This window comes from Hippoglossus hippoglossus, chromosome 24 (genome assembly GCF_009819705.1).
Source record: "Hippoglossus hippoglossus isolate fHipHip1 chromosome 24, fHipHip1.pri, whole genome shotgun sequence".
Classification (NCBI taxonomy): domain Eukaryota; kingdom Metazoa; phylum Chordata; class Actinopteri; order Pleuronectiformes; family Pleuronectidae; genus Hippoglossus; species Hippoglossus hippoglossus.
In genome coordinates this window covers 15,421,032-15,441,091 of record NC_047174.1, presented here as the reverse complement: position 1 = coordinate 15,441,091, position 20,060 = coordinate 15,421,032, and the positions used below count along the sequence as shown (strand labels likewise).

The 20,060-nt window shown below is 43.7% G+C and overlaps 1 protein-coding gene across 20 annotated transcripts in view; it reads right to left on the bottom strand.

Annotated features, from left to right (window-relative positions):
* Nucleotides 1–4,874: 4,874 nt before the first annotated feature.
* nrxn3b (neurexin 3b) overlaps nucleotides 4,875–20,060 on the bottom strand; it is a 277,893-nt gene continuing 262,707 nt past the window's right edge. For 14 of the 20 annotated variants that reach the window (XM_034579318.1, XM_034579329.1, XM_034579326.1 and 11 more), the window contains 2 exons: nucleotides 17,700–17,778; nucleotides 4,875–7,769 (listed from right to left, as the gene is read on the bottom strand). In XM_034579318.1, the coding sequence (XP_034435209.1) occupies nucleotides 6,781–7,769; nucleotides 17,700–17,778 (1,068 nt within the window). In that variant the 3' untranslated portion in view covers nucleotides 4,875–6,780. Of the gene's footprint in view, nucleotides 7,770–10,208; nucleotides 10,441–17,699; nucleotides 17,779–20,060 lie in introns of those variants that run through there. The other 6 variants (XM_034579332.1, XM_034579338.1, XM_034579339.1 and 3 more) reach the window with 2 other exon arrangements.

Sequence of the window (20,060 nt, the reverse complement as noted above, 5' to 3'; positions counted from 1 at the left end):
GCTGGGGCCGGGGGGGCCGGGGGGCCGGCCTGCGTCCGGGGGCCCCAGGGAGTTGAGCTGGCGCTGAGATGCTCATTGCTTCATTGGGATTCTCTCTGTATCCAATCACACTGTCAAGCTCAGATTGGAGGCCCGTCTCCTCGGTAAGTAGAAACAGCACGCACACACCCACATACACATACACACACACACACACAGTTCTGAACATCACTTTCTGACACACACAGACGGAGACAGAACACATACAGTATGAATGTGCACCCACCTACTCGTGCCCCCTCACACTCGCACCGTCTTGATCCTCGCAGCCTTGTTGACGCTCTCGACTGCAGAGCAACAGTGGAGCAGTGTTTGTGTGCAGCTCAGTCTCATCCGAACAAACAAACCTGCTTTCCTTTTCTTGCTGTTGCACTCCATTGATAAAACTATGTCAAAGATTGGGTCACACTGCCACTCTGCAGAAAACACCATTAAAAACATCAAGTAGCATCTTAAATTGCTCAAAATACCAGTCGATTTTAGTGCAGGTGGAGGTTCTCTACAAAAACACGACACTCACTGCCCAGTACTTTGGCTGTGTGAAAGCCTGTTGAGCTGCCAGACCTGGTCCCTAGATGGCACTATGTCCTCTAGGCGAGCAGTCCTGCTGTTCATCATGCAGCCGTGACAGCCTGTAAAAGCTTTTGTCAGTGGAACTGAAGATTTAGAGCCCAGATTAGCACATTCATATTTTGGCAGTTAATTAGAGCTGAGGAGCTAACTGAAAGCTCTGGCTGCTGAGTGATGGAGCAGAGGAGAGAGGGGAGGTGTGCTCCTCATGCACGGCGACACAAAGTGAATTAAGTGCACATATATGCACTGCACCTGCTATTAGTGTGTCACTGTGTGCGCCCACTGAGACGACTATGAAAGCTTAACCCACACAAGCACCGAGCCTTTTGTTCCCCCTGTGAACGTTGATGTGGCTTCAGCATGCCCAGTGCATACACACGCCTACACACACAGATACACACACACACGCGCTTGTTTTTTAGGTTTGCGTGTGTGTGTCCTTCATAATAGTGGAGGTAAGGTCAGCGGGCTCATATTTTCCCTGTCAGGGCTGATCACCATCGCCTCCACAGCTGCTTCGCCTGTGTCCGTGGAGGATATAGCATCTCTCCTGAATCTTTACAGAGGGAGAGGCAGGTTGTCTACAGGAGCCACAACATGCTGCAGCTGCACACAGTGGTTTACAGCATCCTGCACGAGGACAGCAGAAAAACCTCAGTGACAGAGCTGATGCACTGCATTGCCACTGTTTATCTGAAAGGAAAAAAAAAGAAAAAAAAAAGCCGTAAATGCGTTTAAGTGGAATTAACCAGTTCATTAGTTGAAGTAAAATTTCATGACAGGTCAACTGTCAGCCGTTAAATGCATGTAGGGGAGCCGGGCTGCTCCCTCGTTGGCGTTTCAGGGGCCGTACACGGGGCGAAGGCAGAGCTAATGCAGTCAAACGCACACAGAAATCCATTTGGAGAAGCCATTAGCAAATGTAAATTGTTTTTCTGTCAATTAAGATATGAATTATCCGGCCGACATCGGCGGGATTGATGTAATCGAGTTCTGCTAATTTGACTAAAAGGAAAAGTGGTTGCTACACATAAAATCCAATCAATAAACTTTGTCAGCCAACAACTGTGTAAGCAAATGGGTTGTGAATATCAAATGGATATGTTTCCTCCGCTGGCACCCTGCTGGTGTAAATTTGAAAGTGACTAATAGCTTTGAATGCAGCAATACCTCACTGTTCCAGGGTTTGTGCCAGGAAGCTTTTTCTGCATTAACGGGCTCCTATTCACTGACCTGGATTCATTATGATTATATTATTAGTTGAAAACAAATATTTCTTTGCTGTTTGGAGAAATATTTGGCTCGACAATAATGCTTCTTATATTCTCTCTTTTTCTGTGGTGCTTTATGCTGCAATTACTTTCCTCTGTGTTTGTGTTTGTTTTTCTCTTCTCTTGATGTGATTGTCTCGCTAAGTGCCTCATAACATTTGCCTTTTATTTAAATCTCTGCCCTCTGCACCGTGGATAGAGCCATTTACCTTTTACCAGATTCTCATAAAAATGCACAGAAGACAGTCATTTGTCTGGATTTTTTTTTTATCTGCCGTCCAACCAGCTTTCTCTGTGTACCAGTTCCCAGTCAGACTGTGATTCATATCCATGCTCCAGTGTCTCTGACAGATGCTCCTGATCCTGAATCGGCTCTGACAGTCGACACATGAAGGTAGAGAAGTTGTGACCTGGTGCTCAGCGTCTGGCTCAGTTTACAAAAGAACAAATAAATGTTGAGTGATTTCAAACAGGGCAGTTTGTTTAGGAAGGAACTAATCAGAGACAGCAAACAACTTCACGTTCTCTATAGAAACATTTAAAATGAGAAGCTCTCACGTGAACGAGAGCTCAACACACTGCAACAAATACACAAAACACAAGAACATTAACATCACTTTGACTATGCATATGCATTGTCCATTCGATTGTGTTGTGTGTATTTGCAGTGCATGTATTGTCAAATGTATGGAGTTTGCTTGTGTTGTGTTAAGTTCCGGTGCGCTGACCTCTGAAAACAACTGTTTAAATTTGCTGTGAGAGCAAATAAGAGTTGAACATCAAACCAATCTGCCAGCATGGGGAGAGTGTTACAACCAGTGAAAGCTAGCCACTGTTATGCAAAGCTACAACTAACTTTACTTTCTTAAATCCCCCCCAAACTGTTTCCTGTAAATGTTGTACCTTTATCTAAACCAAATCATTTTGGAAAAGAAAATATCAAGCAAAGCAAATCATGAATTTGCTGTAGCTAAGATAATTTTAGAGCATGTGTTATCCTCAGTAAATCAAGTATTTATAGACTTAAATATTGAGGACAATTTGTTTTAATAATAAAAAACTGAAATAGAAATTAATTCCTATGTGGAAAAATAAAGCAGAATTTCTCAAATACAATAAAACACAAGCTAACGGAACACAATTTGTAGATTTCATAATGGCAGACTGCCATGTTATTTTACATCAGTCTTTATTCTATATATTATGTAGGTCCTATAGTTATGATTATTTGGGGGTATAAAAGGAATGAAATGGAGGCTTTGTGACTTCGTAGTTTGCCTTCAAGCCTGGAAACGATATAAACCTCTGTTAATTAACATTTTGGCCACTGGAGGGCAGCATAAACAAGCTGTTATCAAAACATGGACTACTGCGTTGAGTTAAAATGCCAAATGACTAAATGTACCAAGCTGCAGGTAAAGCAAACACTAGAGTTTTAACTGTGACGAGAGCGATGTCCATGCACCACAGTGAGCTGACAGATGCACTGTCACGCTGCATCGCTGAGGAGAATATTCGGGTGATATTCTTCGTAGCTCCATCTGTTTGTAAAGATGGACGACATGTCGGCGCCCCAAAAGTGAAGCTAAAACATTTTGATCGCCACCTGGTGGCTGGCTCCAGTAAAGGTCATAAATCCCGCCTCTTACATATTATGGGGCATGAATCACATGAAAAAGTACACGTTAAATACATATTTCTCAAAGATGGTTTCTGTCATTTTAAGGTGGTTCTTATCTCACTGATTTATGTCCAAGTGTTGGATTTTAATTAGTTATCTGATGCTATCAAAACGAGATGAAATGTCATGATTGACAACTGAGACCGACTCCTGATTGGTCAATTGTTAAAGTGCATCACAGTGTTGGTATCCTGGATATTGTGGCTTCAGATTGGTGCAGGTTTAGCAAATAACACTTTACTTTTATTTTTTACTGCGATGGGAGCAAGATCAGTGCAAAGCAGTGAGCTGAAAGTCCACCACCACACTGAGAAGTACCAGGCTGGGTGATGTACTCTGTGGGTCATCAGACGAGAGACCCTTTCCACATAGGTCATGATGTGAACCATTGTTATTCTACAAATATCAACTAAAGCCACTTCAAACCCTTTTTGCTGAATTCCAGTGCTCTTGAAGTTCATCTCTCTCCCTTTGCAGGGCACTGCGGCGGTAAGATGAAGTGTCATTGCGAAAATGAATGTTGTTTTCTCGCACATTAACTTTGTATTTTGTTGGCATGCAGAACAAATTTCCGCACATTTTTTCGGAGTGAAGAAAAAAACAAATCTTGATATGTGGGTCTGTCTGAGAATGTAGAAAACAGTCCCTGAGTGGAACGAATCCCTGCTGGCCTCCGTGTACCCATTGCCTGTGGCAGGATGAATGAATGAGTTAATATGTAGTCATTGTGCGCGCTGGATATACTCACACATGCTACTCTGATATCTTACATCAATGGGCTATTGCAAGTTAATGACCAGCTCTGTGAAGGCCCATTTGCACGAAATATGGACAGTGTAAAAATGAGCTTGGAGAGCAGGTGCTGCTGCCATTGAGCTGCTCATAACCCACCCATATGGTTGAGGAGAATCTCATTTAACTGTGCACGCTCACAAAGACCTGGCTCTAAAGAAACCTAAAGCTATTCCGCCGCTGTGGTGAAGACTCTGGACCCCCCCGATAACCGTTTTCTCCCCTCGTTTTCTTCTCTCTTGTTGCATCAATGATCAGTGAATGAATTTGCATAATCATCTATGGTTAAATGATAGCGTGGAGCTACTCGGCTCCGGACTTCATTTGAATAGAAATGATACCCCGTTTTGGTATAAAAGGAAATCACTGAAGTGATCGCGAATGGATGAAAAATTGTGGTTTCAGTGAATAATCTTCATCGTAGATGGTATCTACCTCCGTCTCCTCGCAGCTTCGCCACCTGATCACACCACAACAATAGATGAGTGACAGCCAGCCGCACTCCAACATCCAAAAAGTTTTTTGGGAACAACATTTTTTTTATTTCGGGGAATCGTTTGGAGTCAAAGGAGCATAAGACAATAATAAATAACTGGTCAAAATGTCAAGTACCAACACAAAAACTCAAAGTGAACACTGACTGATTTTGCTTGAAGATAAATGAGAACAAATAACTTCAGCAGTAAATAATGAATTTTGAAAAAAAACAACAACATATTGCCAGAGGGTAATGTCATAAAAATGAGACATAAAATTAAGCTACGTAATAACAGCAAAAAAAAAAAAATGCAAAAAGACAAGTTGAGCAGACGAGAACATTGACACAGTTTAAAAAAAGGAAGAATAGAAACAAAAATAAACACCTGTTAAGTCAGTAAGGTGCTAGCAACAGATCCAAATCCATCATTATCTGTCTTTATTTTCTTGTTCTGATGTTTTTAAATTTCCAATAAAAAAATAAATCACATGATGAAATTAATTAGAGAATAAAGAGGAGTCCCTAATACAAGATCTGAGGGAGGTGTTTTCTGTTCGACTTGATGGTCAAATATTCATGCGACTGAAGAGAAACACCATCCAGAGACGAGACGTCTAATCTAACAACATTTGCTCTGGCCTAAACAAATGTTCCTGTGCACATCTTTTTTTTTTATCCCCAGGTGTTCCTGGTGAAAGAATAAAAATCATTTTTTGTCATGTTGCTACAGCAGAAAAATCAAATGGTCTGTCTGTACAAGAAGTGGGTTTAAAAAAACTGAACAGAATCTTGGATTTTCTGTACAATATTGACCTGCAAAGCACAACGGCTATGATGTAATAAAATATGTAAACATATTTGCTGTTTTTGACACAGTCGTCTGTGACAACACATAGAATCACGCTTGTTCACACTGGAGTCTTTAGCCTGGACGTTTCTCTTTTGTAAGATTGTAAAAAGTAAATCTCGGCCAGACAAATTGTGATAACGCAAATTTGTCAGAAAACTGGACCCAAACAAATGAAAAGAAAGAAAAAAAGGGAAAAACCTATCAGAGATTTAAAATTCAGAGAAGTAACAATGTGCAATTTGCCTGGCGGTTCCACTTTCGCACGCTTGAACACCATCTTGTATTTGGATGCCACGCACAGCAGTCCAATCCTTAGCCGAGACGTGAGGGAGGGAGAGGGAAATATTGAGATACATGACTGTATCACATCCTGCTGAGCGGTCACTGAGCACTGCCTAGTCAGCCCTGACTGCACGTCATCCTCCCACACAAATACAGACCCAAACCCAATCGCTAAATAAATTACAAACAAATAAATAAAAAACAAACCAAAGAAACACAAAGAAATAAAAAGACAGCTTTAAGTACATATACTTTACCTCATATCGCATCCATGACAGCTACATTTAATGAAACCATTTGTAATGTGAAATCACGTTTTGACTTCCAACTTTCCCGACAATCATTGTTTCTTGAGGTCCCTCACTTACACAGATGCCAGCACCACGTCACATACACCTCACATGCATGCTCAGAATGGCTGAAATGACAGTGATCGTATTTTACAGGGTTACAATGGACAAGGTTGTCAGATCTCCAAGGGTCACACACCTCTTTGACAGTCACTTGGGGTCGTGTGGATGTTAAAGAGTGATAATTATTCACACTGCCAAATGTCTGCAGCAGGGACTCCTTTGAAAGGTCTGTGTTGAATCCCGGTGAAGTTGTACTGCATTGTCTCTCCGTAATGCTTACAATAGTAAGTGTGCTTCCAGAAGCCAAAGTTCTTTAGTAAATGTTTCAGTGACTCAGCAAGTCTTGAGTTCTCAGGAGATTTTTATCCTTTTTAAATCACAGTTGCCAATATGGTACTGTCAAAATGTTTATAACTTTGTTCCAAACAGTTATTTTCATGTGTTGGGAAATGACTTGATTTCTATACATAATATTCCTTGTCCTTGTCTTTCGGTCTCTTGCTACCGGCGCTGCCTTTGGCGCTGGCGCTGGGTGTTTTATCCTTCACCACAGCGCCATTGGTTTGCGCCGAGTTGCTGATGTAGTTGCGCGTCTCGTCCACCTGGTAGGAACCCTCGTCCCTGTTCCTGTACTTGTACATGGCGTAGAGGAGGATGAGGATGCAGAGGGCAGCGGCTGAGACAATGCCCACCACCATGCCTGTGGTACTGCTGGATTCTCGGATCACCTCGGATGCCCCCGGGGGCACCCGCCGCACCACGCCGGGCACTGTGGGCAAGGCTGCGGGCACTGTGCGCAGCATGGGCGAGGTGATGAAGGGCCCCCGTGGCTTGGTGCCGTCCCCATCAAAGGATGTGGGCAGGGGCAGCAGGACTATGTCCGGCTGCGGGGGTTTTACCTCACGGTTGTTCATTTTCCCAGCAGGCAGCTTGGGTGGCGTGTCCGAGGGGACCGCCGCCGGTGGTGTGCCCCGGAGGTCGGGTAGAGGCGAGGTGGGTATAGTCCTACCTGCCTCAGAGGCTTTGCTAGGCCTCAAGTCCTTGGCCTCCCACTTGGGTGCGAGGGCTTTGTAGCCACCTTCATAGGCCGATGTGGTCAAGATCTTATCTGTTACCAGGGAGAAGGTGGTGTAAAAATCTTCATCGTCAGTCGGGGGCAGGCTAGAGTCGAAAGCTTCGCCAGAGCCAAACCCCGAAATCACCATTCCATCATCATCATCATCATCATCATCATCATCACCATCATCACCATCATCACAATCATCGCTGCCTCGGTCCGACAAGCAAGGTACCCCCGCCTCAGTGGCCATGGCCAAGGATTCTTTGGTGGTCTCAATAATGGTGAGGACGGGGTGGAGGGTTGGGGGAAGGGGGATGAAAGGAGAACGGGTGGATACAGAAGGGATGTCTATGGGGTCCTCGACTAGCACGGGGATGACTAGCTCCCCTCCTGGAAAGCGAGAACAGAGAAACAGACACAAGTCAGAAGGTGGAAACAACTTTTCTCGACTAAGCAAGAAGCAAACACCAAAAGAACCGGTAACCAAAGAACGTAAAAAAGCAAAGCTCAACAAAGGGAAGAAAAAACGAAACTGAAGATAAACAAAGAAAGTAAAGAACAGAAAATATTGTACCAGTGCAAAAACAATGAAACTCAGAACCAAACAAGACCCAAACTGAAAGAAAACAACAGCCATAAAAAAAAGAATACATTGCATCAAAAGGCTTTGAGGGATGCACAAGGGTGAGCCACAATAAACTGACTCCTCACACGTATCCTACATCTGCTCACATAACAGGGCTACATCTGCACTATCAACTTGTTCTATGAGCTGCATGTCGTTGCTCATCAAAAAGTGTGTATGTCCCAAAGTTTTATATTTAGTTCCATCTGCCAACGGCTACATATTCCTCCACGTTAACTTATGTTAAGGCTTTTAAGAGGCTTGTTTCTCGTGTCTTTAGGTGTAAATCCCTTTTTCACTCCAGCCAAACACCAAAAGATGTGCTCTGTGGACAAACAGAAGCAGAGGCTATTAGCATTTGTTTGCAATTCAAGTGCAAGCCAGTGGGCCTGAAAGGAAGTTAACTAAGTCTGAAATGAGAAAGTGTTTGTAAGGTGTTTTCATAAAGCTGTTCAGAGAGGCGCTTTTTAACCCCACTGACCTACATCAGGGAACAAACACCGACAGCTCCTGCATCATAAAGCTGAGGAACGATAGTAAACTACTGGAGCTGCTCCAGAGTCCAAAAAAACATGACTTTGAGCCTCTACAAAAACCTGACTGGTACTTTAATGCTGCGCTCACACCAAACGTTAAGTGGGTTTTCACATTGCGTTATTAGCCGGCGTTTGGCTGCAGGATCAGGATCAGGAGTGTGCACAACCTGTGGATATTCCCCCTCTCTCTTCCAGAAAAAGAGGAGAGGACGAGCGCTGGCTGAAGTGACTACAGTTGCTGCGTTGAACCTGTTGTGGAAACGCAGGAGAAGCCTGCACCATCATGTGTGGGTCCACATGACCATTTAGAACTGCACACAGCGGGAGCGGTCTTGTCATTTCCAGCGCTACCTGAGGCTGACCAGTGGCCATTTTAGCTTAGATCGTTGCCAGGGCTCGTTTCCCGCGAGCTTGATTCTCAAAGCTTTTCTGACATCACATCACGAAGTTCAAATATTGCAACTCAAGCGAGTGAAGCGAGTGCGTCGTCCAGCGCAAGTGACATGAACACTGCGTCCATTTGTGTCTATTCGCATATGTCCATTGACTTTGCATGTAAACATATTGCATGAAACAATCTTGCGTTTAGTGTGAATAAATCTTTATCTAACTGAGGGCCCCTGATCTAAAACTCCACCATTAAAAAGTCACCACTAACCAGTAGGCTCCCCTACTTGCCCTAGCCTCGTGCCTTTTGACCCCTACAGTTACCACAATGGCACAAAGTCACTGGGCAGTTCAGTGACACCTGAATGTTTGCGGATTTGTTTGATGGTAGAATCTCATTTGTAAGATGTTGAAATTACAATATTGTTCATCAGAGAGTCTAACGAACGACGTATTTCTACAATGAACCATTAATGAGGAATCCATATTGGAACACTTGATAGCAGCTCATGATTTTCTGGCTAAAACTGTTGCTGGAGCACCACAAACATTTTGAAACATTCAGATGTCGACTGAAGCTGCGTCTCCTCTTGCCAAAGTGGCTTGTTTGTACATCGCAGAGGCTCACAAACAGGGCACTATAAAGAGATGCAAACCTTTTTCGAACAGTAAAGACAAAAAGAACACAACAGAAAAAACGAAGGGAACCGAAAATCATAATTAAGGCATTGCAAAAGTTCAGAGTTAGAGCAAACATCGTAAAAACATTCACAAAGTAAAGCCACAGATAGAGCTATCCAGAAAGGGATTAGTAATAAGTAAGTAGAAAAAACAGGTAAAATCAAAGTCAGCTCGGAAAATCATAAAAGCCTACGAAAAAAAAGGACAGTTTTCAAAAGGAAGAAAGCATACCATCAGTTTTGTCAACTTACATCAACAAATTGCCCGCATGATTTTGGCAGGAAGAAAAAAATTTTACAAAAGAAAGTTGTGTAAGAATGCCTTTGGACAAGTTAGGTTAGTTTCGTCTTTAACAGTTTCTGATTAAGTAGTATATATTTCTCTTTTGAGACAGGATGGTACAGGGAGGCAACAACACATACATCCACACATCATGACATGAAAAATAATCCTCACCATTCCGTTCAGGATATCTCTTTTTTGTTCTTTAGATAATCATTTAGCTTTGTATAAAAAAGAAAACTGTATATCTATAATTCTTGCTTCGATAGATAATTCTCTCCATAAATATCTACAGCCTGATCAGATTACTTTTTTTTCTTTTTCTTTTATCTCTGTCGACTTTAACACGTTCATCGGTAATGGACAAACGGATGACTGTACATATCTTAGAATCTCTACGTAAAGGGATCGGGAGCAGGGAGTGTGAAACGGGGTGGGACCTATGAACATACTAGGAAGGAAATGACATAGATGGGGGTGAACGTGTACATCAGTTGCCATGTCCATGTAAAGGCGGCACGAAGCGGTCGGGCGGCATTAGAGCTTTTGGCTGTAAGGAAGGGATGGGGATATACAAACAATGAGCATATACATGCCCATCTACAAAAGAGAACAGCACTCTCAACAATGACAGTTTTACAGACCCTAAGCTGCAACTTCTTTGCCATGCACAAAAATTAATCGACTCATTCATTGACTAAATCCAAATTCAATCAGAGGTATAGCTATTCAATAACAGGAGGATATTAGAGATCAGCATAGAAACAGTTTTTCCACTTTGAAGGCAGCTTCTCTCTTTTCTCTATGAGGACTTGAATTTGAAGCTTCCAATGCAGCCGCGTCGTTCTGAAAGCCAATCTCCAAAACCGTCTGTCGTTGTTATTAAGAGCAATTAGTTCATAGAGAAAAGAGGAAGCTTCATTCTAATTAGGGGAAAAATGAAAATCATCAAAACATTGGAAAAATAGTGATTCTTAGCAAATTAGCAGATTAAAATTTGAACATTTTCAGAAAAGAAACATAGAATTAAACATATATGTGTATTAACATATATGTACAAACGAGACAAAAGAAACTAAAAACAGACTAGCAAGCAAGAAAGAAAGAAAGGCATTAAATTTCTCACACTATCAAAGATGAACAACCAGAAAGCACACACTGAGGCAGACAAAGAGAGGGGGGACAGTTTAAAGGCAAAGTGTCACCACCTTCACGTAACTAATAATAAACTGCTTATTATTAGTTACTTCAATACATTTCTCTTGTTAGTATTTTCAAAACACGGGACAGGGCGTGCAATCTGGATGTACGTCAGAGAGAGAGAGGTAAATCAGACAAGGTTTTATTTTGGATTTTAGTTTCACTTTAAGAAGTTGGGTAATGCATGCTTAAGTAAGTTGCATTTAGGGAGAGTAATATACAGTAACAATACAGCAAGCCAGGGGTCAGAGGGGAGGGGGCTTTAGAAGGGGTCAAAGGTCAGTGTAAGGTCACTGCCATCAAAGGGCTGTGGGATATTATCTCAGGCAAAGAAACCATTCATCAGCAGTTAACAGGGGGGACAAGGTGCACCATGGGTGATATACAACCAATATTAAATGGTATTTAGCCCCACCACATTCGCTACTTAATCAAGAGGGGGAGTAAAGTGATAATTAATGAGCCTCTTTTTACGGAATGTTTAGATGCTCTGTGTTCTGCGCATAACCAACAGCCTTTGTTTGACAGATTAACACTGCTGGGAGCGAGTTCCACAAGAGGGCACAGGGGGGCGGGCTTTTATTTGTGCCTCTGGTGAGTTTAAGGAGATGTGAGAGGCACATTTGTCTTCGGGCGTCAGGTGTTCGGTTCCTCCTCTACAGGCTGGTTTACGGAAAACCTCGTTCATTTGGCAAAAACTGGGCCCATGAGTCAAGCCTTATTGGAAATATGGCATGTGTCAGGCTGTGTATTATCAACTGACGTCTTTAATGTGAGTTTCCCCGACCGTCCAACCACGCTCCGGAGATCAGTGTAATGTCTGACGTGATAACAGAGCTCCTTTCCACCGTACGAACCTGGTGTTTCATCTTCGCTATGACTAACATCTAATGCTCGTGTTGCACGGCTCTGATAGCATTCCAACTACAGAACTCCTTGCCTTGTTAAACACACAAAGGCAGCACAGCATAAGCGATTTCACCGAGGCGTTATTTATCCAACTCTGCCCTTGTTGTCTCGGCCTGGTTTGCAACCTTTCACTCCATTCTCGGGCTAACAGCTTTCGGCGACTGTTAGCTTTGCGCTGTATCAACAAAACACTTGGTTGTGAGGCAAGCCACTGCAGTTAAGGGTCTCCATTAAAGTCAGTGCAGAGGACCTTGATGTTTTGGTAAACACTTTAATCCTACGTAAGCTCTTGCACAAGCATTGCACATCTTCCTGCATTTCTGAAGCAGACAAACACTGCGGTTTCTAATGGGTTTGCTTAACCAGATTGCATTTGTTTTTCCAACATTGTCGAGATGGAAAGGGATTTTATTCTAAGCCGCTGCCTCCCTGTCAAATAATCCTCCACTCTGCTAGACCTACAGCCAGTTACACCCTTTGCTTTCGTTTTTAGGCAAGAGTGTTTTTTTTGTGCCTTCTAGTCTTTGCTTCAATAAGCAAAACTCATCTAGAAAACCGAGAGTATGAAAGAAACTGAATTTTACAGCCAATACTCTTTTACATCCCATGATGTAAGAAAGACATTATCTGCTTCATGTCCATGTTGGCTTTCGAAGTGGAATTGAAGAAAATACAGTTTCTACTAAATGGCTGATTGGTCAAATACCTCAGCAACTTAGAGGCTACGAATGCAGAAGTCTCAGAACAGCACTTTCTCTTCACTTTTTCCTCCTCTCCCTCTGTCTTTTCTCTCTTCCCTCTCCTGGCCTGATCCCCGTGTCCATCCAGCGTTTGCTGAGGCTTCCGAATGGAGATGAATCCCGACGGTGTGTCAGGGATTTGACGGCGCTACACCACAAAAGCGGAAAGCCTGTGCACCAGCACCAGCCGCGGATGAAGTGAGTCAATGAGATTTCAACGCTGCAAATTGCGGGTGAGTCAGTGGTTTGAGGCCCTGAAATCCTATTGTAGCTGCTTGTATTGTGCCAGGAGACCTGCTGTAGCAGATTCATTCACCTCTACCCAGTACAGGTAGGGAGCTGATTACCAGAGAGCCAACAACACGCAGATTCTCACTGTGGACACAGTTGAAGGGACATGCCAGGGATTATATTGGTGCGCTCTGCAAAGGCTGAGCATTCTGGAAACATGCACCTTAAAAAGCCGAGCACTTCACCCTGCCATTAAATTATCTTATCTTGCCTGAGCACACAACTGCCAACAGAGGAGAATTTCTCACTGATGGGCAGCATCCTGTGCCATTTTCAACTCCAGGGAGCAAAGAGGTCTTTCCTGTGAGGACACATAAACCACCTCTGGCTGGAAGAAGAGCCCTCTTCCGGGGTGTCCTGAAGCCACAGCGCATGGCAGATAGCTCTTAATCCGTCATCATGTGGCTGGGGCCAGTCTGGCGTATGAAATTGGCATCTCCGGCCGGCGTGGCGACTTGCCCCTGTCAGCTGGTCGATTTGCTGTACAGCCATTAGGCTGCACCTCTGCATTCAGTCGACATGTGTCAGCTGAATAACCTTTAAACTGATCTGAGGCCTGTGCTGAACTGACAGCTGGCCCAATGGGGCTTGACGGAAGCCATCGCTAAAGCCACAAGGAAACTCAGTGATCCATTCCAAAACTTTATTCTCCAACCTACACGTGGCTCTTCAATGAAGAAGTCCCACAATATCACATCCCTGCTCCTCGTCTAAAATGTATTTGAGCTTCTGACTCTCATCTTTATCCAACAAGGCCAATAAGATGAGGAGACACCTGTACATATGTTTCAGATCATCAAAGGATGTTCAGGTCATATGCAATCATGTAACAATCTATGACCATGACAAGTGCAACAGTTTACCCTGTTTGGTTTGTTTTCTCGACAACAATGACAGAGTTGGTTGTTTGTGCAAACCCACTGAAACATCCCACCTGTGTGTTTATGCTCAGTAGCAATGCAGGAAGTGGTCTGACATGTTCTATCTAATAGCAAAATGTACGTTGTCCCTACAGTCAGTGTTTATTCCCTTTATCGATGACAACAACCGTCGGCAGTTTGTAATGGAGCCCCTTTCCAAGTGTGAGTAATAACAGTAATGGCTCCATTCCATTTATGTGTTTTAAATCTTAGGGATTGTGCAGAGCGTCTCTCTGACACAATTTACTGGCCCCACAATAGTAAGTGGGACAAAGTCATCAATAATGTTATTAATAACGTCTGTGCGTCTACAGGTCGACATGTCTGCTGTGACCAAGCTCTATCACGCTGCCTCTGTGCATTTTGAGCATTGGTTCGTCCTATTTTACGTTTGTACGTGTGCTTGAAATGAACTTCAAACTAATTATTTTCATTGGGTCTAACTAATGTGGATGTCTTACGGGGATTTTAGTAATTCGTAGAAACTGTATGTACGAATCAAACATTCAGATTTGTACTTGTGGATTTATGAAAATCATTTGCATCAATTACAGCAACATAATTACAAATCAATCGCAAAATGTCTCTGATTACATGGTAATGACAAGCTGCATCACTGTTAATCACCGTTAAATTAAATCAGAAATCGACTATTTGCTGTTCTCTCTAAATCTCTAAATGTTTCCTCACTCATTTCCAGGTTGTAGTTTTAGTCGCTGGTGCGTTTCTGTGTACAGTTCGTTCTTATTCAGGGGATCGGACCATGAGTCACTGCGCGCTGTTTATTTGCTCTCTTGTGGAACTCACATGGGATAAAGGGAGAAGGTAAGGTTTAACAGTTTTATTAAACATACAGACAACACAACCACGAGACGACCACGTACAGCGGACAAGACAGGCAGACGCAGACGGAGCACAGACAGAGACAGCAGGCACAAACACAAAGACGCCTCTGAGAGAGGAGGAGCTGCCGCGCGGCTACGGTGGCGGTCCTGCACCGCCGCCGTAGCCGCGGACACACACCGACATGTAGAAGAAGCCAGCTGGGGGTTAGCCTGACACTTATGGGTGGAGAAGAAGAAGCACACAAAATGGATGCCAATCATATCCATGCAGAAGCAGGGGGTTGGGGGGAGAGGACACTTAGTTAGTCTATAGCTACGGTACAGTCCAGTACAGTGTGCATGCCACAAATGCCTTCTACTTGGAGCAACAGATAGAATAGAAAAACAGATATACTTTGTGGCAATAAAAGTCTTTTTATGCCATCTGCATTCAAACAGACATGTATATGCAGAAAGGCTAAAAGAAAGGAGGTGGGTGAGTCGGGATGGAGGGAGGAGGGGAGGGGCTTAACGCTCGGGAGGGGGAGACAGGGGGTCATTCTTTCACACACAACTTTCTTGAGACAGAATGGGGTTGCCTGCACAAGGCCAAAAAAAGGGTGATGGCAAGAAAAGATTTTGTTGCCGTTCATTTCCCTATCTTGTATCGAAAATGGGGGGGGAGGATGTTTCTTTAGAAGCCATGTGGCACAAAAGAATATAAATAAACACAAACTTGGATGAGGAGGAGAACTTTGAATTTTCCAACCACCAAAAGTTCATGCGGCACAAGATGAGGCAAAAAACGGGAGGAGCGGCTCTATCCTTGCTTGTAGGATGGACGACGGATGATGAGGAGGACAAAAAAAACAAAACAACCACAACAAAACTGGAAAATAAAATCACCCCCACTCAAAACCCCTCAACCCGCCCCGGCCCCCAAACGTAAAGCAAAACAAAATAAAAAGCCCAAATCGTAAGCGACCCAGCAGCTGGGATCAAATCGATACAGAGGAGAGATGTTCACATGTGCATCACAGGAGAAAAAACAAAACAAAACAAAATGCAACAGAAATGAAATCAACACCATGTCATGCAACTGTTCATACAACTGGAAGCGGGGCAAGGAATGAGGGTATGAATTTCTGTGTCAACATGGTGAAATGTACAGTATGTATGAGTGTGTATGACTACATATGTTGCCACTATATGAGGGGAGGGTACCATGTTCTCTGGGTAAAACAAACTTCTTGCACTACAGCTCCACTTTTGAGAACACTTGGGTTTGAGCTTTCAACAGTCGGGACACGTAAAGACAAAACACACGAGCTGTGATAAATTTGTCCATTCAATTTCAGTAATCTCTGACTTAAAGAAGCAACTCATGCTCACAGATAAAGCACCTAAATACAGGGACGAGGCCGCCGAGAAAATGGGTTTCTCCTCACATCAAAAAGCCGTGAGCACGAGGGCCCGACTGAGTGGTCATATTTTCAAGGAAACAAACGCTATGACAGTGTGTGATAAGGACTCAAAGTAAATGAGTTCCTTTCACAGATTGGAGGAAAATTGTTTAATTACGAGCAGAGTATCTACTGAATTACACGGAAAAGACCTCATTTCCGAGATAAATAAATAAGCGCTCGATTATCTGTTATGTTCCCCGAGCACGCGTACCTAAGTGAAAGTGAAAGGGCAACGCATTGTTCTTACTTCTTTTTAGCTGTGAAAAGAGGACATATGCTTGGTCCAGCGCTGAGCCATATTTAGCCAGATTAACGCAGCGTCAATTAGTCTGCTGTGATGGCATTTTGAAGGACAGCGGAGCAATCAAATAGCTGTTAATGATTTCCAGAGCGCCTTAGGGGAGACGCTTCTCACATACGGAACCAGTTTCAGCGGAGCACTCGCTTCTGGTTAACTCCATTAGAATCCATGCCAACTCCTCCTGGCTGGAGGGGTGATTGACAGCTGCTTGTTCACAAGTCGTCCAAACCCAAGTCGCCTCAAAACATCCACTCCTTTTTAAATCTGCGGTTTAATTTACAGCTCTGTTTATATTTCCAAACTCCACCGAGTGGATGTCCTATCACTTTGATTTAATCCCAAAGTGATGTGTGTGTATGTGTGAGTGTTTCTGTGTGTTTGTGTGTAGAGGGAGGAGGGAAGAGAGACGATGCGCACAGAAATTCGAGGATATCTGTTCTCTATTAGAATGTTTCAGGTAAGGCAAGCCTCCGACGAAGGAAACAGAGGTACAAACAAGAGAAGAAGAAGAAGGAAGGAAGAGGCTCTGTTGCAGTTAGTCTGCTACATATCACAGTATCTATGCTGAAAGCATCTTTGTTCTCGAAAGAATCTCAAAATGTATCCTCTGTCAAGAGAGACGCACACACACGCACAGCAAGAGGAAATCAACCATGTACAGAGCAGATACATTTTGAAGCATCAGTGCGGGCGACATGCGGATTGATACTAATTTCGTACTTTGTTGAGTAAAGTTTTGCTCTCCACCGAATGCTGAGAGAACAAAATTAGTATCAATGCTGCGTCATGTCAGCAACCAGTGGCCCCATAGCTAAGTGTAACTTGATTTACAGACGAAAGGTGTTTTAAGCTTTTACAGTGGCTGACGATTAGATGTATGCATTTACTTATTTACAGCTAAAGTTGTGACTTCGGGCATGCTAAGCATATAGACACTCAATTCTCACTCCAAATAGTTCGTTAAGCTTTAGAATTACAGTGAGAACCCTTCGCACTAGTGTTTATTACTCATTACTTTTGGGCTTTTTTTTAAAGTTACACTTGAAGCTCCCATGGGACATGATGCTAAGAGGAGACTCTCCTCGGTAGCAAATCAAAGAAAGAGAAGGAGAAAAAGACCAGGTTCAGAGCAAGCACAACTCGACACACCCATCCCACCTGCATGTCCGGAGTCACACTCCTCCAGGTCCTCGTCGTCGCTGGAGCACTCCGCTGACGAAACAATGTCATCTGTCGTCTGCGGAGAAAGAGACACATCCACACACACACAAACACACACATCCACACACAGGAAAATGGGGTTAGGTCCTGGGCAGTATAGTCAGTACACAGCCATTCCAGTCAAGGATATCTCTGCACACAGACCTCTCCGCCTGTCCTTCGGCTTCCATATATCACTTGGAGTCAATCATATTTCACAGTGTTTATCATTCTTCACTTTATGTGCTTTCCACCTCCACAGATAATTGTTTTCCTTCACCCTCCGCACTCTGCCTCCGATAATTTATCGCCCCTTTCCTCCTCCGTCGTCCACAATCAATGGCCCCACCAAGCCCTCGCAGATCAACACCGTCCCGGCTTCTGATTTGTGCTAAAGGGTGCGGAGGGAGGGTGGGATGGGGTGGCAGACTTGCTAGCTACAGCCGAACCAGCGATGGATTATCTGCACCCTCCAGTTCCCACTATTCTGATTTATCCCCCCCCCCCCCCCCCCTTTCCCCCTTTCTTCGGGTCGACCCATGGAGGACAGAAGGTGGGGGGAGGTTGTATTTCAGCAGGGGTGCGCCGGGCAGCCGGCGTTTATTAGAATGAATCAGCGGGGCGATAAAATAAGCCCTGTCACCAAGCAGGGTTATGAAATCAGAGTGCTGATTGAGTTTTCCAGTCCTGGCCGAGGGTGTGGGGCTCTAAATATCATTGAGTTTGACAGACTAATGAAACGCGCCCCCGTGCTTGTGCTGCTGCTTTCAACAGGGCCCAGAGAAAGCTGTCCACCAATACTGCTTGCACACACGCACACACGCACACCCGCACACCCCCACTTGCTGATGTTCATTTCTACGAATCGTCACAGTGAAAGTTGATTTTCCAAAGCATCCTCCTAATGCGTCCTATGACTAAGCATGATGAGCTGTGCTCCATTCTGCATCAGAACATCTAATGTGTAAATGTGCGATGGTGCTGGCGTCTGTAATGCAGCACATTATGTACTGTACTCCAGCATGAGGAGGCAAAAACAGAGCAGGAGGGGAGGCTGTGAACTAAACTGCTGTAAAATACAGCCCCTTGGTGAAAATGACATTATTTATTGAAGCCACATTACGGGCGTAAAAGTCTTGGTTATTGCTGAAAGAGGGTTATTGCTTGTTACTATGATAGCGGCGAATGTGGGAGGCAGAAACACAGAGAGAAAGAGAGAGATGAGAAGCCCAAAGCCACCCGTCTGTTCCAGCAATTCCATCGTGACACCATCGTGCCATAACCCAGGACCGACTGAAAACACTGCCTTTCTCTGCAGCTGATGCCGACTTCATCTCGACACAAAGGAAAGGCTTTCACTGCGGCGGATTCACAAAGCCTCACACACTGATCTACATGTGTATGTCTCTGATTATCTGCGTGGCCTGGTTTCTTTGCTCGACATTAAGGCTGCAGCAACACAAGGTTACACTAAGTACGAAGAGAGTGATATCAAAAGGCATCTTCTTCTACCATCTAAGGGGCACTGTGATGAATTTACAATTTAATTTATTTCTTATGCATAAAGAAAATAAAATCACTTGAATAAAACATGAAATGCTGTAATGAGTCGTGTATATTTTGTAGAGGAAATCTTTGCTCATGTCGAATCAGACACTAAAAATGAGCTTCTTTTTTTTACACGTATTCCCTTTGCGGTGCTGTGTAAGAGGAGAAAACACTTTTCATCACCAGACTGTCAGTCTTACTAAATTTCCAGATGCTTGCAGCATCACTGCAGCAATTTGCGATTATGAGAACTTTTATTGGGGTAGTTGTCGCTGAGCTACACAGCCTCATCAAATGAGTTCAGATACTTCTCAATCAACACCCATTGTTCTCCACGTGTGATTCTCCAGCTGTAAATGAATGCACCCACTGTTATACTGATTATATACAAGGGAGTAGAAACACGGCAGTGCAACATGGCGGACTCCGTGGAAGCCTCCAACGCATGCGTGGGACTCCTGTAAAGGATCATTCAAAGGTAATGGAAAAACAGTGACTCATAGATACATTTGATTACACACTAATAAAAACATAGTTAAGTGTATTATATTCCATTTTAGCCAATCCATGAGCCTAAAGCCTTAACCCTGTTTTTTTTTCTCGTCTGGTGTATCCACACTCCAATCCACCCATCTGAAAAACAGCTTTAATAATTGTATGAGGACTGACATTACTGTAACTAGGTCGAAGGTGCGTCTGGCTAATCACACAGCCCAGCATTTTCGACATGAGATAAGCCTGAAATGTTTATAATCTCTGAGCTCTCTTGAA